Below are 17,838 nucleotides of genomic sequence, written 5' to 3'. Positions count from 1 at the left end.
CAATTCATTGCATGAGTGATTCTAAGCAGCTGATAGCAAACACAACACATGATTGATACAATAATTATTTTCAGGTTAGCATACAGTAGGCTAATCTCCATTATTAGTATTTAGTGGGGCACAGTGATGTATTACTGGGGCTTGTATCCTAGTAAAAAGGCAATGCCCCTAAAGCTTATTATCATGTTGATCTATTTTACTGTGATACTCAATAAAGGGCTATGTAATATTTGCCCTCAAAGTACAGTGAGAGTGATTCAAGAGCAGCCGTCTGGCACAGTCAGTGTAGTTTCTCCTGAGCAGCTGCACAAGCTCTGCTTACAACACTATTTCATAATTGGCCAGACTCACCGACAAGAGCTATGTGTCACAAACTGGTCCAGATGAAGATGATAAAAAGGTTCAAACAGGTTTCAGTAAACAAAAGGTTCTTTAATAAAACAAACTCAGGTAATCCAAATGCAAATGGAAGGCAACATAACAACGTGTTTCAAACAAACATACGAACAATACCAGACACTAACTGAATGAGGAACTTAAGTAAACAAGGAGACTGAACTCAAATGACAAACAGGTGATGACTCATTAATCAGAAACCATAGTAACAAATGAGGAGTGGGAAACCGGAACAAAGGAAAACAGATAACTGATACAAACAAATAGAAAGTCCATGAAAACAAAACCAAAACATGCAGTTTGTGACAAAATAGCTGTCTCATTTTAAAGGCTGCGTTCTCCGGAGGTTGCATTTGAAGGCTGCATACATCATCGAGGCGGTCTCATTTAAGAAAAGTAACCGTTAGATTGAAAAGTAAGAAAGAAATGCATTATTGTACACTTCACAAGAAATAACAGTGAATTTTATTACTGTTACTTTTCTTAAATAAGCCATCCTTGATGACGTATGCAGCCTTCAAATGCGACCTCTGGATTTGCCTCCGAAATGAGACATACGTTTTGACATACGTTTCACATTTTTTCTGACACCTTCAATTACGCTACGCTATACACTATGCACTAATACATACTTATGCACTGTGTAGTGTGAACTCCACAAGTTTATTTTGTCATTTAACATTTGAATCTGTCCCCTCCACTACGTAGTTAGAGCTGCGACAGTTGAGTTCAATAAGCATTCCACAATTAGTTTTTTTTTGGTTAATTAAATGCATCATCCGAGTGATGCACTTTTTCTTTTTGGAATTTTCAGTGTGAACACACTATTTATAATACAAAATGGCAAAGAATAGTGCATAAGTACATGAATTGGGACACACCTCATGTTTTTTTAACAGTAAAAAAAAAAAAAATACACATTTATTTGGTGTTTTTGCTTTTTCACAGAACAAACGGAACAACAACAACAATGAAAAAAGTGCTATTACAACAGAACATCAAAAATTTGACAGGTAATGCTTAAGCAGAATGCAAATTCGTAAATGTTCTTTAAGTATAAACAAATATATATATATTCATATAATCTTAATGTCATGTTGTGTCATGTTTATCAAAATAAAACAGATAAAAATAGACCCCACTTTTTGGTATTTAGCCTAATATAGTCTTATCTTGAACATATTGTACATTAAGCTGCACACAACCGGATGAAAAATATTTGAGTTTTATATGCTACATATAAAACTCAAATCTGTTTATCTGACAAATACATATAATGCATTTAGTTTTGGATAAAGAAAGCAAGCATTGCACAAACTGAATATTCACCCACATCCATTTCTCCTTTTGTGGATGTGTGTTTGAGACAATGTCCAAATGTATGAAACTGAAAACTTTCAAATGTATCCAACTGTACTGCAAACCACACCCACTACAATTTACAACTTACATCCCCTACAAAGAAACAACCTGTCATCAGAGCCGCTCCTCCTGGGAATTGCTGAATTTTGTCACAAGTACTTCTCTTCTTCCACTTTACTTTCACCACCTAGTGATAAGGCCTATCGTATTTCGTAGCTCACAGATGATGAATCTTTGTTTTCCCCACATTTAAAAGTATTTTAATTATGAAACTACAAGTAAATCTACAAATAACCTTTTATTTTATTAATCGTGTATGGTTATGTTTAGGTTTAAGCTGGTATTACTGTACAGTAGACCAATATTTCTTTGTATAATTAATTGTATGTTTCAGTAATAGCTGTTATTCATACCTGATTATAATGGAGAGCAATATAATTTTGTCTTACCAAATTTATCGAAAAGATTGCTTCAATGGCTGTATCATTGAAATCCATTTGAGACATTCATTTTTCCATTGTGGGAGGCATAACTTGTACTGCATTTCAGACTCACAGAACATCTACTCACATGAAGATTGCACTCCTTCCTTATATCATTTCATTTAATTTCATAATGGGTTAATGGATTATTTCCAAAAGGTAATAACCTTTCAATTTTAAGCCTAAACTACAACAGTAAACTACAGTTTTTAACCCAGCTGGCTACATTGTTATAGTAATAAACATTATAACAGAATATTTTTTGGATTGCTTTTTTATTACACCACAAGCCTTGTGGATTAATCACAACAGACGAAATGCAATTTAGATTAAAAAAAAAAAAAGTATACCGGTTATCATATTGACCCACCCCTCTATACCATATGACATATAAATGATGTGAAGTGTTTGCTGTTGTTCAACTGAACTGTCAGATTATCGTAGGAATGGATGCAGACTAGAGTAAGTGGATGGCATGGCTTCATCAGTTTCTAGATTGTGTTACCACTATTGGCACAGTAATAATGATCACTATTGCACAAACGAACAGAATGATGAATACAAATGTTTTACAAATTTTGTTCCTCTTAATTTCAGCTGCTTTCTTCTTGAGCAAAGAATCATAGCCAGGGGTGTAGAGATCTTCCAGCCAGAAGCTCAGCTCTCTTGGGTCTTCCTGAAGGACACAAGACACATTCAGAACATTTATTCTTTCTGAGTTCACTGCATTTTAAAAGGAAACAGTGTGAAATTTCAGATTGTGATAGCAAATGCTAGATCTTTTATATTTAACTTTACATGATAATTAATGTATTTAATTAATGTTAACAAATGAGGTCTTATTTTAAATGATTACCAAATAATGTTGAAAATGGATGTTGATCATTATATTGGGTGATCAAATTGCAATATATTGCTAATTATTTTTTGCATACAGCAAGATTATTCATGATTGTCAATTATTTACAGTTTGTCATGGTTAAAGTGTCATCATAATCACATAACAGAGCCAGTAGCACTTAAAGGTGCAGTAAGCAATTTCCGAGAAACACTGTTGATGTTTAAAATCAGCGCAAACAAACACACACCTCCCTTCATTGCTCCACCCCCAAAATGCACAAATGTCTCAGGCTATGACTGTAACCATATGGTTTCCTGAGAAGGGGAACTCAACACTGCTTCTTGGATTGATGTTATGGGGAACGCCCTCAGCGTGACCAGTTCCTGAAGCACATGTGAAAACACTCACAGATATTATTGGCCGACAACAGTCCATGACGTCATTAACAGAGCTCCTGTGAGTATAAGAGGGAGCCTGTGATACACATCCTCAACTTTTTTTGTCTGAAGGAGACGTGCAGGCAAGCCCAGGTTATGGCAAACGAGACGCACTGTCTTATTCCCCTTCTCAGGGAATCATGGTTACAGTTGTAACCTGATACATTCCCTTCAGACAAAATGCATTTTAAGTTTAGAAACATTTTGAGGCCCCCTCCCTTGTCTCACAGTGCTTTAGTCCACTGTCGGTGGGAGAGAACAAAGTTCTTCAGTAGTTGTGGAACTCCAGTAAGTAGGCTGTTAAGGCTATTTTATTCACTTTAAACATGGATGAAGTGATTCTTTTCTCTTCAATACAGATGATGCTGAGTCATTAATAAATTAGTCATAAAAAAAAAAAGTTGATAGCCGAAGTACACTATGTTAGTGATTATAACGTTACCTAGCTTGTTTAATACCGTAGCTTGTTGGATAGTAAGTCAACCACTACAACTAATATGGTGATAAACCTATGTGTGAACTGATATTACGCTAATATTGTAGATCTACTGTTGTGTTGGGTTTTGCCCAACATGATGTTAAGTGGCAGATCAGTGGGCTTGCTGCAGTTGAATATTTATAACAGACGTCCTCTGTCTCAGACGAAATCAAAAATACTATGTGGAGGACGCAAAATAATTTAATAATTATAATATGGCTGTGTGGTGAACCTATGAACCTAACTCATATTTACACAACTATCGTTTTGTGTTGTTGGCCAGATAAAATGAAAGAGAAAAGAAAAACAGACATAAGAACATTTTTCAGTGCACCAAAAAGCCATGCATATCTGTACAAGTACAATTTTGGCTGTATTATTTGTGTCCCCCTCAAAAATTGCTCTTGAGAAATTTTATGTTTATTTATATGTTTTATTGTAATTTGTTTAATATTTAGTTTAATATTCAGCCAGAAAATGTATTGATTCTGCATTCTGAGGAGTGACTGAACAGCAAGGAAATGCTCTCTTTTATAATAGGTATAAAATTACATTCCAGTGAGTTAATAACAAAATAAAAGGAGGATAAGACAGCACTGAGTAAATTCCATTGCAATTACAAAGAGGGAGAATCTGTTCAGTTTGTCTTTGTTGCAGTCTCAAGAATAAAGAATGTTTATATGAGAAATGCATTAGACTTAAGCAATGTATAGAAGGCTACAAATAATATATTTTTGCCTTGTTCTATAAAAATAAACCCATGTGCGTTCAGAAAAAGGAAGTTGTTTTATACACTTGGGGTTTTTAATGTAATTATTATTATTATTATTTTTAGATTTAAAAGGTCTGATTAAAAAAAATCTACCAGTGTTGGAAAAGTAATCCAAAAAATTAGATTACTTACCTTGGGTAGTCTAATATGTTACAAATTATATTTTACAGCATGTATTCTGTAACATGTAGTGGAATACACTTTAAAAGTAACTGTCCCATATCACATTCTCAAAGTATGATGTTATTCAGATTGCAATATTCAGTGTGCATTTGTCTGTGCCTGTATGGGCTGAAGTAGTACCTTCATATAGTCTGCCAAGTGACCATGTGCAGTGTGTCTGTCATAGTCCTGAATGGTCCAGGATGGTTTGGACTTGTTCTCCTCCGTGTGGATGATGTTGATGTGAGAATAGAGAGGATTCTGCTTTATCTTTGGTTTTAGAGTTTGAGGAGTGATGTGTTTCTCCAGCTCTCTGTCTTCAAACACATGACTGTCTGTTGTTGGCTTTCCTTCCTTTCCTCTCTCCCTTCCCTACACAAAACACAGTGGGATTTATGAAGAGGGCATTTCAATAAAAATGTTCCTTGTTGAAAGAAAACAAAAAACAAAAAAACAGTCTTTGGCTAGAGTGAATTCCCATGTTGGCCAATGCCAGTCAACAGGTGCATCAACATAGTCATGCTGTGCAGCACAGCTTTGTGTGAATGCTGTAATTAGTGACCAAAATAGGCCCTAAAAATCCTGAAAGAAAAGTCGACGTACACTGATTCTTGTCTGAAACTCTTGTGTCATTTATGTTTCATCAGCACCTGAACTCATAAACACGTGACTCTAGTGAAATTTTTGCAAACTGATATTGCTTCTTGCACTCATTGCTGCAGTTTTGAAATGAAATCTCCTCCAGTGAGTGCCACTAAAAGGTTAATGCTCTAATGCTTTAGTTTGAAACAAATAAAACACATCCCCTACTCAAAGGATGTCCGGTCCTGGTCGAGGAGGGCCACCTTCCTGCAGAGTGTAGCTTCAAAATTAATTAAAAACATTTGGACCAGTTAATGAATGTGTTTAGGATCACTAGAAACTTCCAGACAGGTGTGTTGGAGCAGGTTGGAGCTCCAACACTGGAAACTCTGCAGAAAAGTAGCCTTCCAGGAGCATGATTGGATACCCCTGCCCTATGTTAAACCCTACTCTAAACTTAACTGATAATGTGAGCAAAAACATAGTTGAAATAACAACACATGTTCACTCCCAACTTGTCACATATTAACGCTTGCAGGACCCCTTGGCTTTACTATTTAACACATAGGGTAGCATAATTTTTTGACATGCAAGAGGGTACGCCCTTGCTTTCAGTTGCTGCCTTATGCTTCAGATCAAGATGCATTTAATCATTTGCATGCATTTATAAAAGTAGAAATTATTTTATAAATGTTTAAACTTTCATTGATATTTTGGAACATCTAACCCGACCTTAAACCTACCCAATTTTCAACAATATAAAACACGTAACAACAGGCAAATAAAACTACAGTCACTGGTATTTACTGCAAAAACTGACCAGTATAAAAGTATTACAAACAACTTTATTGTTGCACTCCAAGTCTTCTGAAGCCATACACTATCTTTATGTGAAGAACAGAGTGGAACTTAAGGTTTTAATCACTGACAATGCTCCCATTCTGTGAATGCATGCAGTCATATATCTCATTCTTCTTCTTTGGGGTTTAAATACAAAGTTCTGTCATGAAACTCTAGATTCGCAGGCTAATAGGTCCTTAACTCAACCTGCTCGTAATCACATCAGTATCTACAGGACACAGATGAGCCAATGAGCTTGTGTGCTCAATCTTCAAATACATGAGTAGCATTTGCCTTAGCAGTGCAGCGCGCTTTCAGAAACCCTCCACCTTCCCCAGCTTCACCTGTATAGATCTGCTACAGGTAATTCATGTACGCTATATTGTATACAGCAGCAGCATGTCTTACTCCTACAAGTCCCGTACTTGCTCTGCAGCAGTAATAATCAACAGCAGCAGCAGCAGCAATAAAAGCAGCAGCAGCGTAGCAGATCTATTCCGCCAGGATCAAACGTATCAACATTGTCATACCCATTACCATGCCAAACACTCAGAGAGTTGTCATGACAGAACTGCAGCTTGCATCCAGAGGTGTTGCACTACTGCAATCATGTTTTTCCTCTGTTCTTCATATTGCCTGCAAATTATAGGCACATGTTCATGTTTCTAAACCCTGACAATAATCATAAAAACCTTATTGTGCGCTGTATAATGTATAGTGTACTATTCACATTACTGTGACAGTGATTCTTAATCTGGTCATAACTATCTCTTCTTTTCTATTGCCTCCTTCACAGCAGCAACTTTATTTTGAATAGTATGTAAATGTCTCCCTTGAGTATGCCTGTCCCACTGCTGTTGCCATTCTCAAATGGATTCTTTCCATACTATGCCCATTCCTTCTGACTTTGACAACTTAATGTTTACTTCAGTGTTTTCTTTTTTAACAGCTTGTTTAGCTAATTTGTCCACTCTCTCATTACCCACATTGCCAGTATGAGCAGGAATCCAAATCAGTCTGATCTGCATAATATCTCAATCAAAAGATACACCTCAACTTTAGCATGAAGCAATCCGTCGCAAGACACAGGAGAGCCAATGCCATTTCACAATCAAAGCTGATGTAATGCTTCTTCTGGTGGCTTCTTGTGGTGTGCACAAGATCTGAGCTTTACGTTGGATGAAGACAGTGATCACTTTTGGGTCACACAAATCAAATGTCTGACCTTACACTTGGAATATTTCTACTTTTTGAATTAATTGACTGTAATCGTATCTGCCTGTTATATCCTGATTATATTACATAATAATAAAATGGTTACGTTTAGGGGTAGGGGTTGGGTTACTGCTCAAAAATGTCTAAATAGTTTAATGTAAATTAAATGATTGTGGCTGTTTAAATTAAAAATCATACCCCAACATATATGTCATAATATCAAAACTATACCCAAATATATAACTTAATCATGACTATAAAATCCCTATGCTCATTGAGTCTGTCTATGATGCCAAAATTGTTTCATTGACAGCAATGGAGTACCTTGCACATAAAAAAATGACACTAAAGGGGAACTCTGTGTGTTAAAAAGTCATGTCAAGGAGTCCTGTCCAAGCATCCATATGTGACAAAGTAGGAAGTGAGAATGTGTGGGAAATAACCTCAGCAGTTTAGCTTGTTTCTACACACTTTAAGCCCATCTGTCAGGTGTCATTCTGCTACGTAGTTTACACTGAAGACACATTGCAGAGCTTCCGTGTTCTACGTCAGAACGCCGCCTCTGTATTTGCCAGCTCCCGCATCAGCATCACCTCAGGACCTCTCGGATTTCATCAAAAATATCTTAATTTGTGTTCCGAAGATGAACGAAGGTCTTGCGGGTTTGCAATGATATGAGTGTGAGAAATTAATGACAGAAATTTCAATTTTGGGTGAACTAACCCTTTAATAATGAGTGTACAACCAGAGTTCCCACATCTTACCAGGAGATGCCGTCCATAGCACTTCCAGCGCAGTGTTCATTCATTCATATAGTGTACTATATTAGTGGAGTAATGTATGGAATAATAAATGAGGATATGGGGGCAATTTCAGATACAGTCCTAGTAATCCTAAAGATCTTGATTAGCTGGTTCAGGTATGTTTAATATTGGTGTGGCAGACTATTTTTGAAGAAACGAGATCCTAGAAGATATTTTAGGAAAATTTTGTACACCCAGACATGTGTTAGATTGAATTTTCTATCAAACATTTGAGCTATATAATTGACTATATCTAAGTCAATTTCCGTGCTTCTAGCTTTTTCCTAAACAGTTCACTGCAGCAAAAGTTAACAAGCAAAAGGTGGCACATATGGTCTCAGGAGTGCATTTGCTGAATTCTTGCTATTTTTTGACCAGTAATTTGTGGTTAAGACCAGTAATTTGTGGTTAAGACCATTAAAAGCTTAGTGTTTAGCCTTTTTTTTTTTTTGGAAGTGTACATGCAACCCAGTCTCGTGGAAAACTTCTGGAAGTGGAAGTGGAAGACTTTTTTTTCTTTTTACATTTTTGAAAAACTCCAGAAAATGTGCCTATACAATTTTTATTCCTTCTCACACAAATTATGATTACAGTTGCAGATTATTGAGTAAAAAAGACTTTTCACACTGTTTCTTCTACAATATTATCTTGATACATAAAACTTTTTTCTTATAGTGCATCATTTGCAAAAGATTTTAATGTTGGCATCACATAACCAACTCTATATACAGTATATTGTTTTTCTGATGCAATAAAATGTGCAACGGGTACAGCATAGCATTTGTGATCATGGCCATTTCACATTAGCACATGGGCGAAGTAGGTGGTCACCCAGGGCATGGGTCTCCAATCCTGCTACTGGAGGACTACTGTCCTGCACACCTTATCTCCAACCCAATTAAGGGCCTAATGACAAGCTCATAAATGGAACCAGAATGGATAAAGAAGCTGTAAAAATGTATTAATAAATAGTTGCAATTAATTTACATTTTTGTTTAACTGTAGTTAACGCAAACAGTTTTTAATATACCCAAGTAAAAATAAATCTGTGTGTAGATTTTACTCATATCATTTTCTCCATCGATTCGTGCTGGTCTACATAGATGACATCCTTATTTACTCCCCGGAGCATGGCCGAACACCACTACCACATTGCGGAAGTCCTGAAACGCCTGAGAAAGTTCCAACTCTTCCTAAAAGCCAAGAAGTGCTCTTTTCATCAGCCCTCAGTGCAGTTCCTTGGATACCATATCAACAAGCAAGGCATCCAGATGGACGAGGGGAAGGGGGCAGCAGTTTGCAACTGGCCTACACCTACCACCATTAAAGAGCTCCAGTGCTTCCTTGGTTTTGCGAACTTCTACAGACGATTCATCAAGAACTACGGTTCTATTACCAGTCCACTAACCAACCTGTTGAAAGGCAAGCCCAAGTCTCTTTCGTGGACTCCAGCGGCCACTGAAGCATTCCATCTACTCAAAGAGGCATTTACCAGTGCACCACTCCTCATCCATCCAAACACCAATCAAACATTCGTAGTAGAAGTGGACGCATCAACTACGAGGGTTGGAGCGTTGCTGTCTCAGCAGCAGGGGAACCCTGCCAGACTCCATCCATGCGCCTTCTTCTCCAAGAAGCTCACCCTACTGAAAAACTATGACATCGGCAACAGATAGCTCCTAGCCATCAAATTAGCCCTCGAGGAGTGGAGGTATTGGTTGGAGGGTGCTGAACATGCCTTCACAGTTTTGACTGATCACAAAAACTTTTGAAAGGGCTGAAAGGTTGAATCCTTGCCAAGCCAGATGGGCTCTGTTCTTCACCAGATTCAGTTTCTCCATTTGTAAAGGTTGACACACTTTCCCATCTCCATGCTCCAGACAAAACCCATGAAGAACCTGAGCCCATTCTTCCCTCAAATCTGGTGGTAAATCCCATACAGTGGTCCCTTGACCGGCCAACCTCCTCCAATGCCTCTGAAGCCACTATGCCGGGGTGCCCACCTGAGCTTCAATATGTCCCCAGAACCCAGCGAACTCCATTCTTTCACTCCGTGCACACATCTCGGGGCACTGGACACCCAGGGGCCAATGGTACCATCTTGCTGCTAAAAGATTGCTTCTGGTAGCCGAACATGGCCAGGGATGTGAAAAGGTTCATCCAGGGCTGCTCTGATTGCGCCATCTCTAAGAGTCCACACCACTTACCAACCGGCAAGCTCCTTCCCCTGCCTGTTCCAAACCATCCATGATCACACCTAGGAGTGGACTTCATCACCGACCTGCCCCCTTCTGATGGTAACACTTGCATTCTGGTGATTATTGACCGTTTCTCTAAATCATGTCATCTGCTTCCTCTCAAGAGTCTTCCCATAGCCATTGAGACCGCTAAACTCCTCTTCAATCATGTATTCATATTTTTGGGATCCCAGAAGACCATATCAAACTGAGGGCCCCAATTCATCTCCAGAGTGTGGAGAGCTTTCTTCATCCTCCTAGGTGTGACTGTAAGTCTCTCATCTGGATATCATCCCCAGTCAAACGGGCAGGTCGAGAGAAAGATCCAGGACATAGGACGCTTCCTATGAACCATCTGCCACGGCCACCAAAACTCTTGGAACCAGTTCCTAGGCTGGGCCGAGTACGTGTAGAACTCCTTCTGTCAGCTTGCCACTGGACTCACTACCTTTCAGTGCATTCGGTTACCAGCCACCCTTGTTTCCATGGTTAGGAGAACCATCTGATGTTCCATCGGTCGACCACTGGTTCCAGTGCAGCATCAAAAGATCCAAGCCGATGTTCAACGCAAGGAAACTCCCACATACCAACCAGGACAGAAGGTTTGGCTATCCACAAGGGACATCAGGTTGCGCCTGCCCTGCAAGAAGCTCAGTCCCAGATTCGGTGGCCCCTTCATTATCACCTGTCAGATCAACCCGGTCACCTATCAGCTCAAACTCCCCTCACACTACAGAATTCATCCTTTATTCCACATTTTACTACTTAAACCTTATCACTCTCCTATTTCTGTCTCCACAGGGCCCAGCACCCTCCCTAAATCCTGGAGGATGACACCGCCTGTTGGGTGAAGGAGATCTTGGACTCCCAACGCTGTGGTGGCATTCTGAAATATCTTGTTGACTGGGAGGGCTATGGTCTGGAGGAACATTCATGGTTTCCTAGAGATGACATTCTCGATCCCACGCTGCTAACCACCTTCCATTAGTCTCACCCAGATTGCCCTGTGACCATCTTCTCTTTAATATTAAAAACATTCATTAGCCTATCTAGCCAGGGCCGGCACCACGAGGGGGCAAAACGGGGCATTACCCCCTCAGATCTGATTTGTGCCCTCTCACTTTCAATTTGTTCCCCTCCACCCCTGAAACAGGATTGATTTTAACCCTTTGATGCATACGATAACACCGGTGTGGTTAGAATGTTCAGTGCATCACTGCTAAATTCAAAAGTGCTTTTGCGCTTTGGCTGGCACTGAACCAGAGACAGACGTGCTCAGTGCTTTTCACAACTATTCAGTGTTTTCAACCACATAATGTTTATTTGATGTTTCAGACATTTAAATAGACATTTAAATGAAGTACTATATAAAAAAGACATTTATAGTTTGTTAAATTCAAATTCCACACACTGATGTCTATGTAAGCTGCAATAATATTCCTTTCAGTTATAATTTGACGAAGTGTTTTATTCATATCAGATATACATTGTATATGAAACAATAAAGTTTACATTTCTCCCAGTTCACCGGCCACTTACTCTTATGTATTTCAGGAAAAATGCTGAATTTACATGATGTAAATCTGACAGTTCCTCTGAATTACAGTGCAAACTCATCAAACATTATATCAACTAACATGATTATTAAAAGTGTTTAAATGACAAAATACGTTTACTTCCACATATTTGACAATCAGAATATAACATATTATTATATTAATCAATATATCATATAATTCATGATATATTAACAAGTTTGTGAATATTTTGATTAAAAAGGGAAAAACAAAATAAATGTGATACATATCTGTCATAGTGTGGCTGCATGACACGTAGCCAAGGAATTAATATGTAATGGTCGCCTTAAAAAACCCACGCTGGGGGCTCAGCTAGAATATAGAGCGTCTAGATTAGAAAATAGATACCCCAACAGCAAATGAGAACATCACTAAGCCCGGAAGAGTATAATCGGAAGTAAACATGCACATAGGGTGCTTCTCAATACTCAAATTGATACTTCCTCGTTTTCTTCCGTCCTCCAGCCCGTGACCCGGAAACCAATATAATTCAGCCATCTTGAAGGACATTTCAATTCTCTAATTGCACCTGGATTCTCATAACTGCACATTGCTTCTGTGAACTACAAGTTAGACAAATTATTAGAGCTGCGACTAACTACTTTTTTCCTGAATCAGTTTATCAGATACAAACAAGTCATTTTCAGGAATTTGTTGAAAACTGAATTGGTTTCTGATCTGAAATCAGAGACATTTCTAATAGTTTGCTATTCATTGTTCTTTATTTTAGAAAAAGCTGAAAAATGAAGAATGAGAAAAGCAGTCCGTGCCTTCTTCCAGACGGCATGTGAGACTGTAAAGCATCGCTTCCCCTGCCACGACTCTGACAAAATCCAGCCTCCTACACCTGATCCGGATCTAGATAATTCTGAGACAATGTGTCTGTCGGACCAGGTCTGTCCAGATCTTGAGCCATCACCTGTTGAAGAAAGTCCCTCCAAGATTGAGCAAGCGGCTGATGACTCCGATGTAGCCGGTTCAGTGTCGTCACTTGTGCCAGAAACACCTGAAGAAGAGTCGTCAGATCCAGAAACCCAACTGCCTCAAGGTGAGTTGCTATTGCTTTGGTTCATGTTATTTCTGCCCTGTTTTATTGTCTATTTATTGTGATTTTAGGCTGTTATACTCTGTCATCATTTAAAGTAATTGAAGATCAGATCAGAACAGAAAATCAAAGGAACTTGTACTGACTCATATTCTGTTTCTGTGAGTGTTTTTCAGGATCTGTTGCGTCTTTGTTTGAAGTGAGACATCTGATCACATCAGGAGAATTCAGAAAGGTGAATGTGGAAACCCACATATTCAATGACAGAATTAAGGTTGCCATCAAGTGCAACCCCAAGAGCGGACCGTTATCTTGATGTTGCAATTTGGCAAAATGTGCAGACTATAACTGTAGCAAACATAAAGCTGCAATGTCCATCCAATCTTGTAATTTAAGAGTTACATAGCATTCTGTCAAACAACTGTTGTTGTTTTTCTCTAGCCTGGTCATTCCAAACCTGTGCTTGAAGAAGTCACACTTATGCTTTGGTTGGAACAAGCTCCCTCATACCCCAACATCAAATTACACCACTGGATTCAGGATGAGAGCAGCTTCATGCTCATTACGGAGAAACCTGAACTATGCAGGTGCTTGGAGGATTACATCTTGATGTCAGATGACATCACTGAAAGAAAAGCACGCTGGTTAATGTTTAAGGCAGTTCAAGCAGTCAAACACTGCCATGAATGTGAAGTTTTCTATGGTGATATCCAGGCAGGTAACATCCTGGTGAATCTCCACAGTCTGGAGCTCAAGTTAATTTATTTCCGCTGTGCTCGTATCATCGGTACTGAGGCCTTTAACAGCAGTGAATATCAAGATGAGTTGGTCTGTTTAGTTACTGTAACCATGTTTGGTGCCTTTTGTATCACATTATATTGTCTTGTTGATTAGAAAATGGCTCAACACTAAAACTGTCTGTCACGCTTACAGGATCAGACTTGTATACCCCACTTGAGGTCGGTCATAAAGCACACAGTATTCCACGCTGGCCCAGCACATGTCTGGGCACTCAGAGTATTGCTCTTTGAAATTATGCACGGATATTTGCCCTTTGAAAGCTTCGACGCAATAGTGTGTAGCTACATTGACATGGATCCGGCCATATCCACAGGTGAAAACACAACACACTGACACAAATAGTTCAACATTATCAGGGGATCTGTCAAATCTAGCCACTAGAAATGTTTACTGTTTGCAAAAGCTTTTTGATATTTTACCATTAGTGTGTGCCTGTCTCTAAGAATAGCCTGCACTTTCTCACTTTAAAGCTTGCCATTGCCTGGTTTTCCTTGCTGTAATCCAGCTCACCGGCTGACACTAGAGCATCTGGAAGAGCACCGGTGGATAAAAGCCTAGATTGTTAGAAGGCAGGGGCTTCTGGGCATCAGTCAAATGAGAGGAGAGGTAGGGAACTACATTACATCCACTGTCAGAAGAGCATTATGAATGAAAGCAATCAAGGGACAGCTCTACATATAGCCATTAAGAAAAAGACAACAAGGCTCAAGACCTCATACTTTCAGGACAGATGCATCCATTCAGCTGGTGCATCTTCCAAGAGAGTATGTGACCTGCATCCTGCCAGAGACATTTTGAGCCGCAAATAACTTTGGAGATGCAGGAAAAATGACAGCTTGATACTGATTAAATTTTTACATGCACATCAGACACATCAGACTAACATGCACGTTGCCAGAAATTGTTCAAGACATTAAAGCAGCGTTCGCGTTTTGCTTTCCTCACGCCTTGATGTCACGCATATGCTCTTTAAAAACCCGTAAGAAAACCACTTAAAGGATTAGTTCACTTTCAAATGAATATTACCCCAAGCTTTACTCATCCTCAAGCCATCCTAGGTGTATATGATTTTCTTCTTTTGGAGATATATTAATAAATATCCTGACGCATTCAAGCTTCCATCCATCATAAAGTGCATCCATCCATCATAAACATATTCCACACAGCTCCAGGGGGTTAATAAAGGCCTTCTGAAGTGAAGTGATGCATTTGTGTAAAAAAATATCCATATTTAACAAGTTATGAAGTAAAATATCTAGCTTCCGCCAGACCGTTTTCTGTATTCTAATTAAGAAGAAAGTGTAAAACTCTCGCAGTTCATAACGCTTACGTCCTACGCCTTCCCTATTCAACTTATGGAAAAAGCTTAAATGACTCGACGCCAGTTCCATTTTTTTTGTAATTTGAATATGGAAGGGGGTCTGGTGGAAGCTAGATATTTTACTTCATAACTTGTTAAATATGGATATTTTTTTTAAAAATGATGCAAAATCAATTTTTGAGCAAGTACATAACCAGACAGTGTTCAAAACTATCTCTTTACCTTAGCCCGATTCACAACGGTAAGCTTGTAATAATGTTTTATAATTTTGGTGGTACTGGTGGGTTCTTGCAGGAAATTCGAGCATGTCGCTGTTTGTGTTTGCATCATTGTATCACGTCTGTTTACATAAAGAACAAGTCCCAGCTAGTAGGCTGTATGGCATGTGAGGCGAATCATTTATAGCTTTTTCTCACAACAGCTTCAATAATTAAACTTATCATTTGGATTGCGGAGTGTATGGTGTGACAAATTAATGTTAGAGACTAGACTGTATAGAAATTGACATCTACAGGTAATGCTAATACACACTAAATGCACGTAGTCATGCAATGCTGATGTTGTTAACATTAACAATTTGAGAACAAAGTATAACAATAATAATAATTTACCATGATCCGAGCTAAGCAATCGTTAGATTTAATCACCATTGGCAGCGCGATTTATTGTAATGTTTTTTTCTCAGTTGCTCAGAACAAAAGTGGCAGACATGTTACTTACTTGTTCAGATGACATTTTCCGGTTAAAATTCTTACTTTGGTCATACTTCAAGACTACAATCTACATATCTAAGTATCCACACCGGTGCAGCGACTGACAGCAAACATTCGATTCATCCGCGCTGAGGAGTTGCACAACCCACGTAAAGATGATAATGCCGCAAACAACCGCAATTGCAGGTTTCAAACAGAGATGGCGACAAAGAGGCAAAACGTATGGACTGCAGCTTTAAGCCTAGCAGTGAATGTTTTATGAGCAGTAGGATAACCACATTCATCCGCAGTCACACAGAGCCGAAGGACAACCAAACAATGTTCTTCTGCAAAATGTTTTGTTTTTTAGTTACAGTCATTCATTAACCATTTCAGTCGTATCTGACTCTTTTACATGTTGCAAAATAAGGTGGATAAGCACCAATATGGGTGGAGACACAGTCAATATGGCTGAACCCAAAAAAAAAAAAAAACTAAGCAAAAAACTGAACAAAGAAAGGATATTTTTTTTTATTTTATATTTGATGACTTAATTTAATTTCCATAGTATTTCTTATTTGAGTACTAGACTAAACCAAGACCTACCGGAAAATGTGTGTCTTTGTTCTGTTGTTTAATTATCCTATTGTTCATAATTTGCTTCTTTTTTTCATATAATTTTACTGATTGCTTAAGTTTTTACCTATATTAGGCTCGGTATTGAAATCGGGGGGCACCATCGTGCATGTTGTGTCAGAAGGGAGGCCAGTTGTCCAGGAGTGTATGTGTAATGATGACAATGAATACAGATTTTGACTGACAGATTTGAAGACAACAGCAACACAACAGTTAAGAATATGTACAGCTTTTGGTCACCTCACTGCCCTGACATAAACCAAACTGAAGCCATTACTTGAAAAAAAACACCAAAAGACAAAAGAAACAGAAAAGTGTTTATCAATGTACTTCTTGACAAATTTAAAAGGACTGTATTATGTCCAGAGTTAAATCAAGCTAAATTAGGTGAAATAAAATAAAATACATAAAAAAGTAACATTACCTTTTACTGAATTTAGGCTTTTTTTTTTTTTTTTTTGTATTAAATTATATTGTGTTTTATAAGCAAGTGAAGAGTTTACCTGCGAGTACATCCTGTTGTGCCACTGCCTTTGTTGAGACAACGCAGCACCAATCTGAAACATTCCATGTGTAGCCGGCAGCATTCCCACATCTAGCTGCAGGAATTTCTCTGGATGATTGTTGTTTGGCAGGACGGCTATGTCCATTTTGTGACTTGTGTAAGGCTGAAATGAGCCTTACTGAGTTTGATCTCAGTGTGAGTGTGTAATTATTCATGATGTAACTCTATCTGAGCCCATGTGATACCACTATCCTGCTAGTGAAGGGCTAGTTCCACACCTGCACTGACTACTGGCAGAATGTTACGCAAAAATATGTTCTGATAAATTACGTTACGTTTACAAGCACTAAAATCTCTGAACAAATGACACACATCAGTTTAACACAGAAAGAAAAAAAGCATAGTTACTTTTTTGTCCATTCTTAAATTTTCAGTCTACAGCATTGTATCGCATGAAGACATGATGAAATATGTGTACATACACGATGCTGGTTCATGTTTGGAGCACTAGAGTATATGAAATATATCCATAAAAAGTTGAAACACTCTTGCTCCGGTCAGGATATGAGCGAGTGTTGTTAATACGAGTGTTGTTAAACCACAGAAACCGCACTCGTGCACGCTCTGCATGTTACAAACAATACTTTTGTGTTT

General features: G+C 38.4%; 1 protein-coding gene across 1 annotated transcript; it reads right to left on the bottom strand.

Moving 5' to 3' along the window:
* Positions 1-1,961: 1,961 nt before the first annotated feature.
* LOC127520297 (major intrinsically disordered NOTCH2-binding receptor 1-like) lies at positions 1,962-17,419 on the bottom strand. The gene is made up of 3 exons (XM_051908274.1): positions 17,147-17,419; positions 5,072-5,302; positions 1,962-2,916 (listed from the first exon to the last, which is right to left on the bottom strand). The coding sequence occupies exons 1-3, from the start codon at positions 17,327-17,329 to the stop codon at positions 2,725-2,727; spliced, it is 606 nt and encodes a 201-aa protein (XP_051764234.1). The 5' UTR covers positions 17,330-17,419; the 3' UTR covers positions 1,962-2,724.
* Between the last annotated feature and the right edge of the window lie 419 nt (positions 17,420-17,838).

Source organism: Ctenopharyngodon idella, chromosome 10 (assembly GCF_019924925.1).
Source record: "Ctenopharyngodon idella isolate HZGC_01 chromosome 10, HZGC01, whole genome shotgun sequence".
Classification (NCBI taxonomy): Eukaryota; Metazoa; Chordata; class Actinopteri; order Cypriniformes; family Xenocyprididae; genus Ctenopharyngodon; species Ctenopharyngodon idella.
Note: the sequence above shows the minus strand (reverse complement) of the source record. Positions and strands in the feature narration are given on the sequence as shown.

Coding starts and splice junctions, on each gene's coding strand:
- LOC127520297 (XM_051908274.1), bottom strand. CDS start 17,329: ATGGACATAGCCGTCCTGCCAAACAACAATCATCCAGAGAAATTCCTG. Junction 5,303..17,146: donor CTTATAAAACACAATATAAT/TTAATACAAAAA, acceptor TGTTTTGTGTAG/GGAAGGGAGAGAGGAAAGGA. Junction 2,917..5,071: donor ACTTGGCAGACTATATGAAG/GTACTACTTCAG, acceptor TGTGTCCTTCAG/GAAGACCCAAGAGAGCTGAG.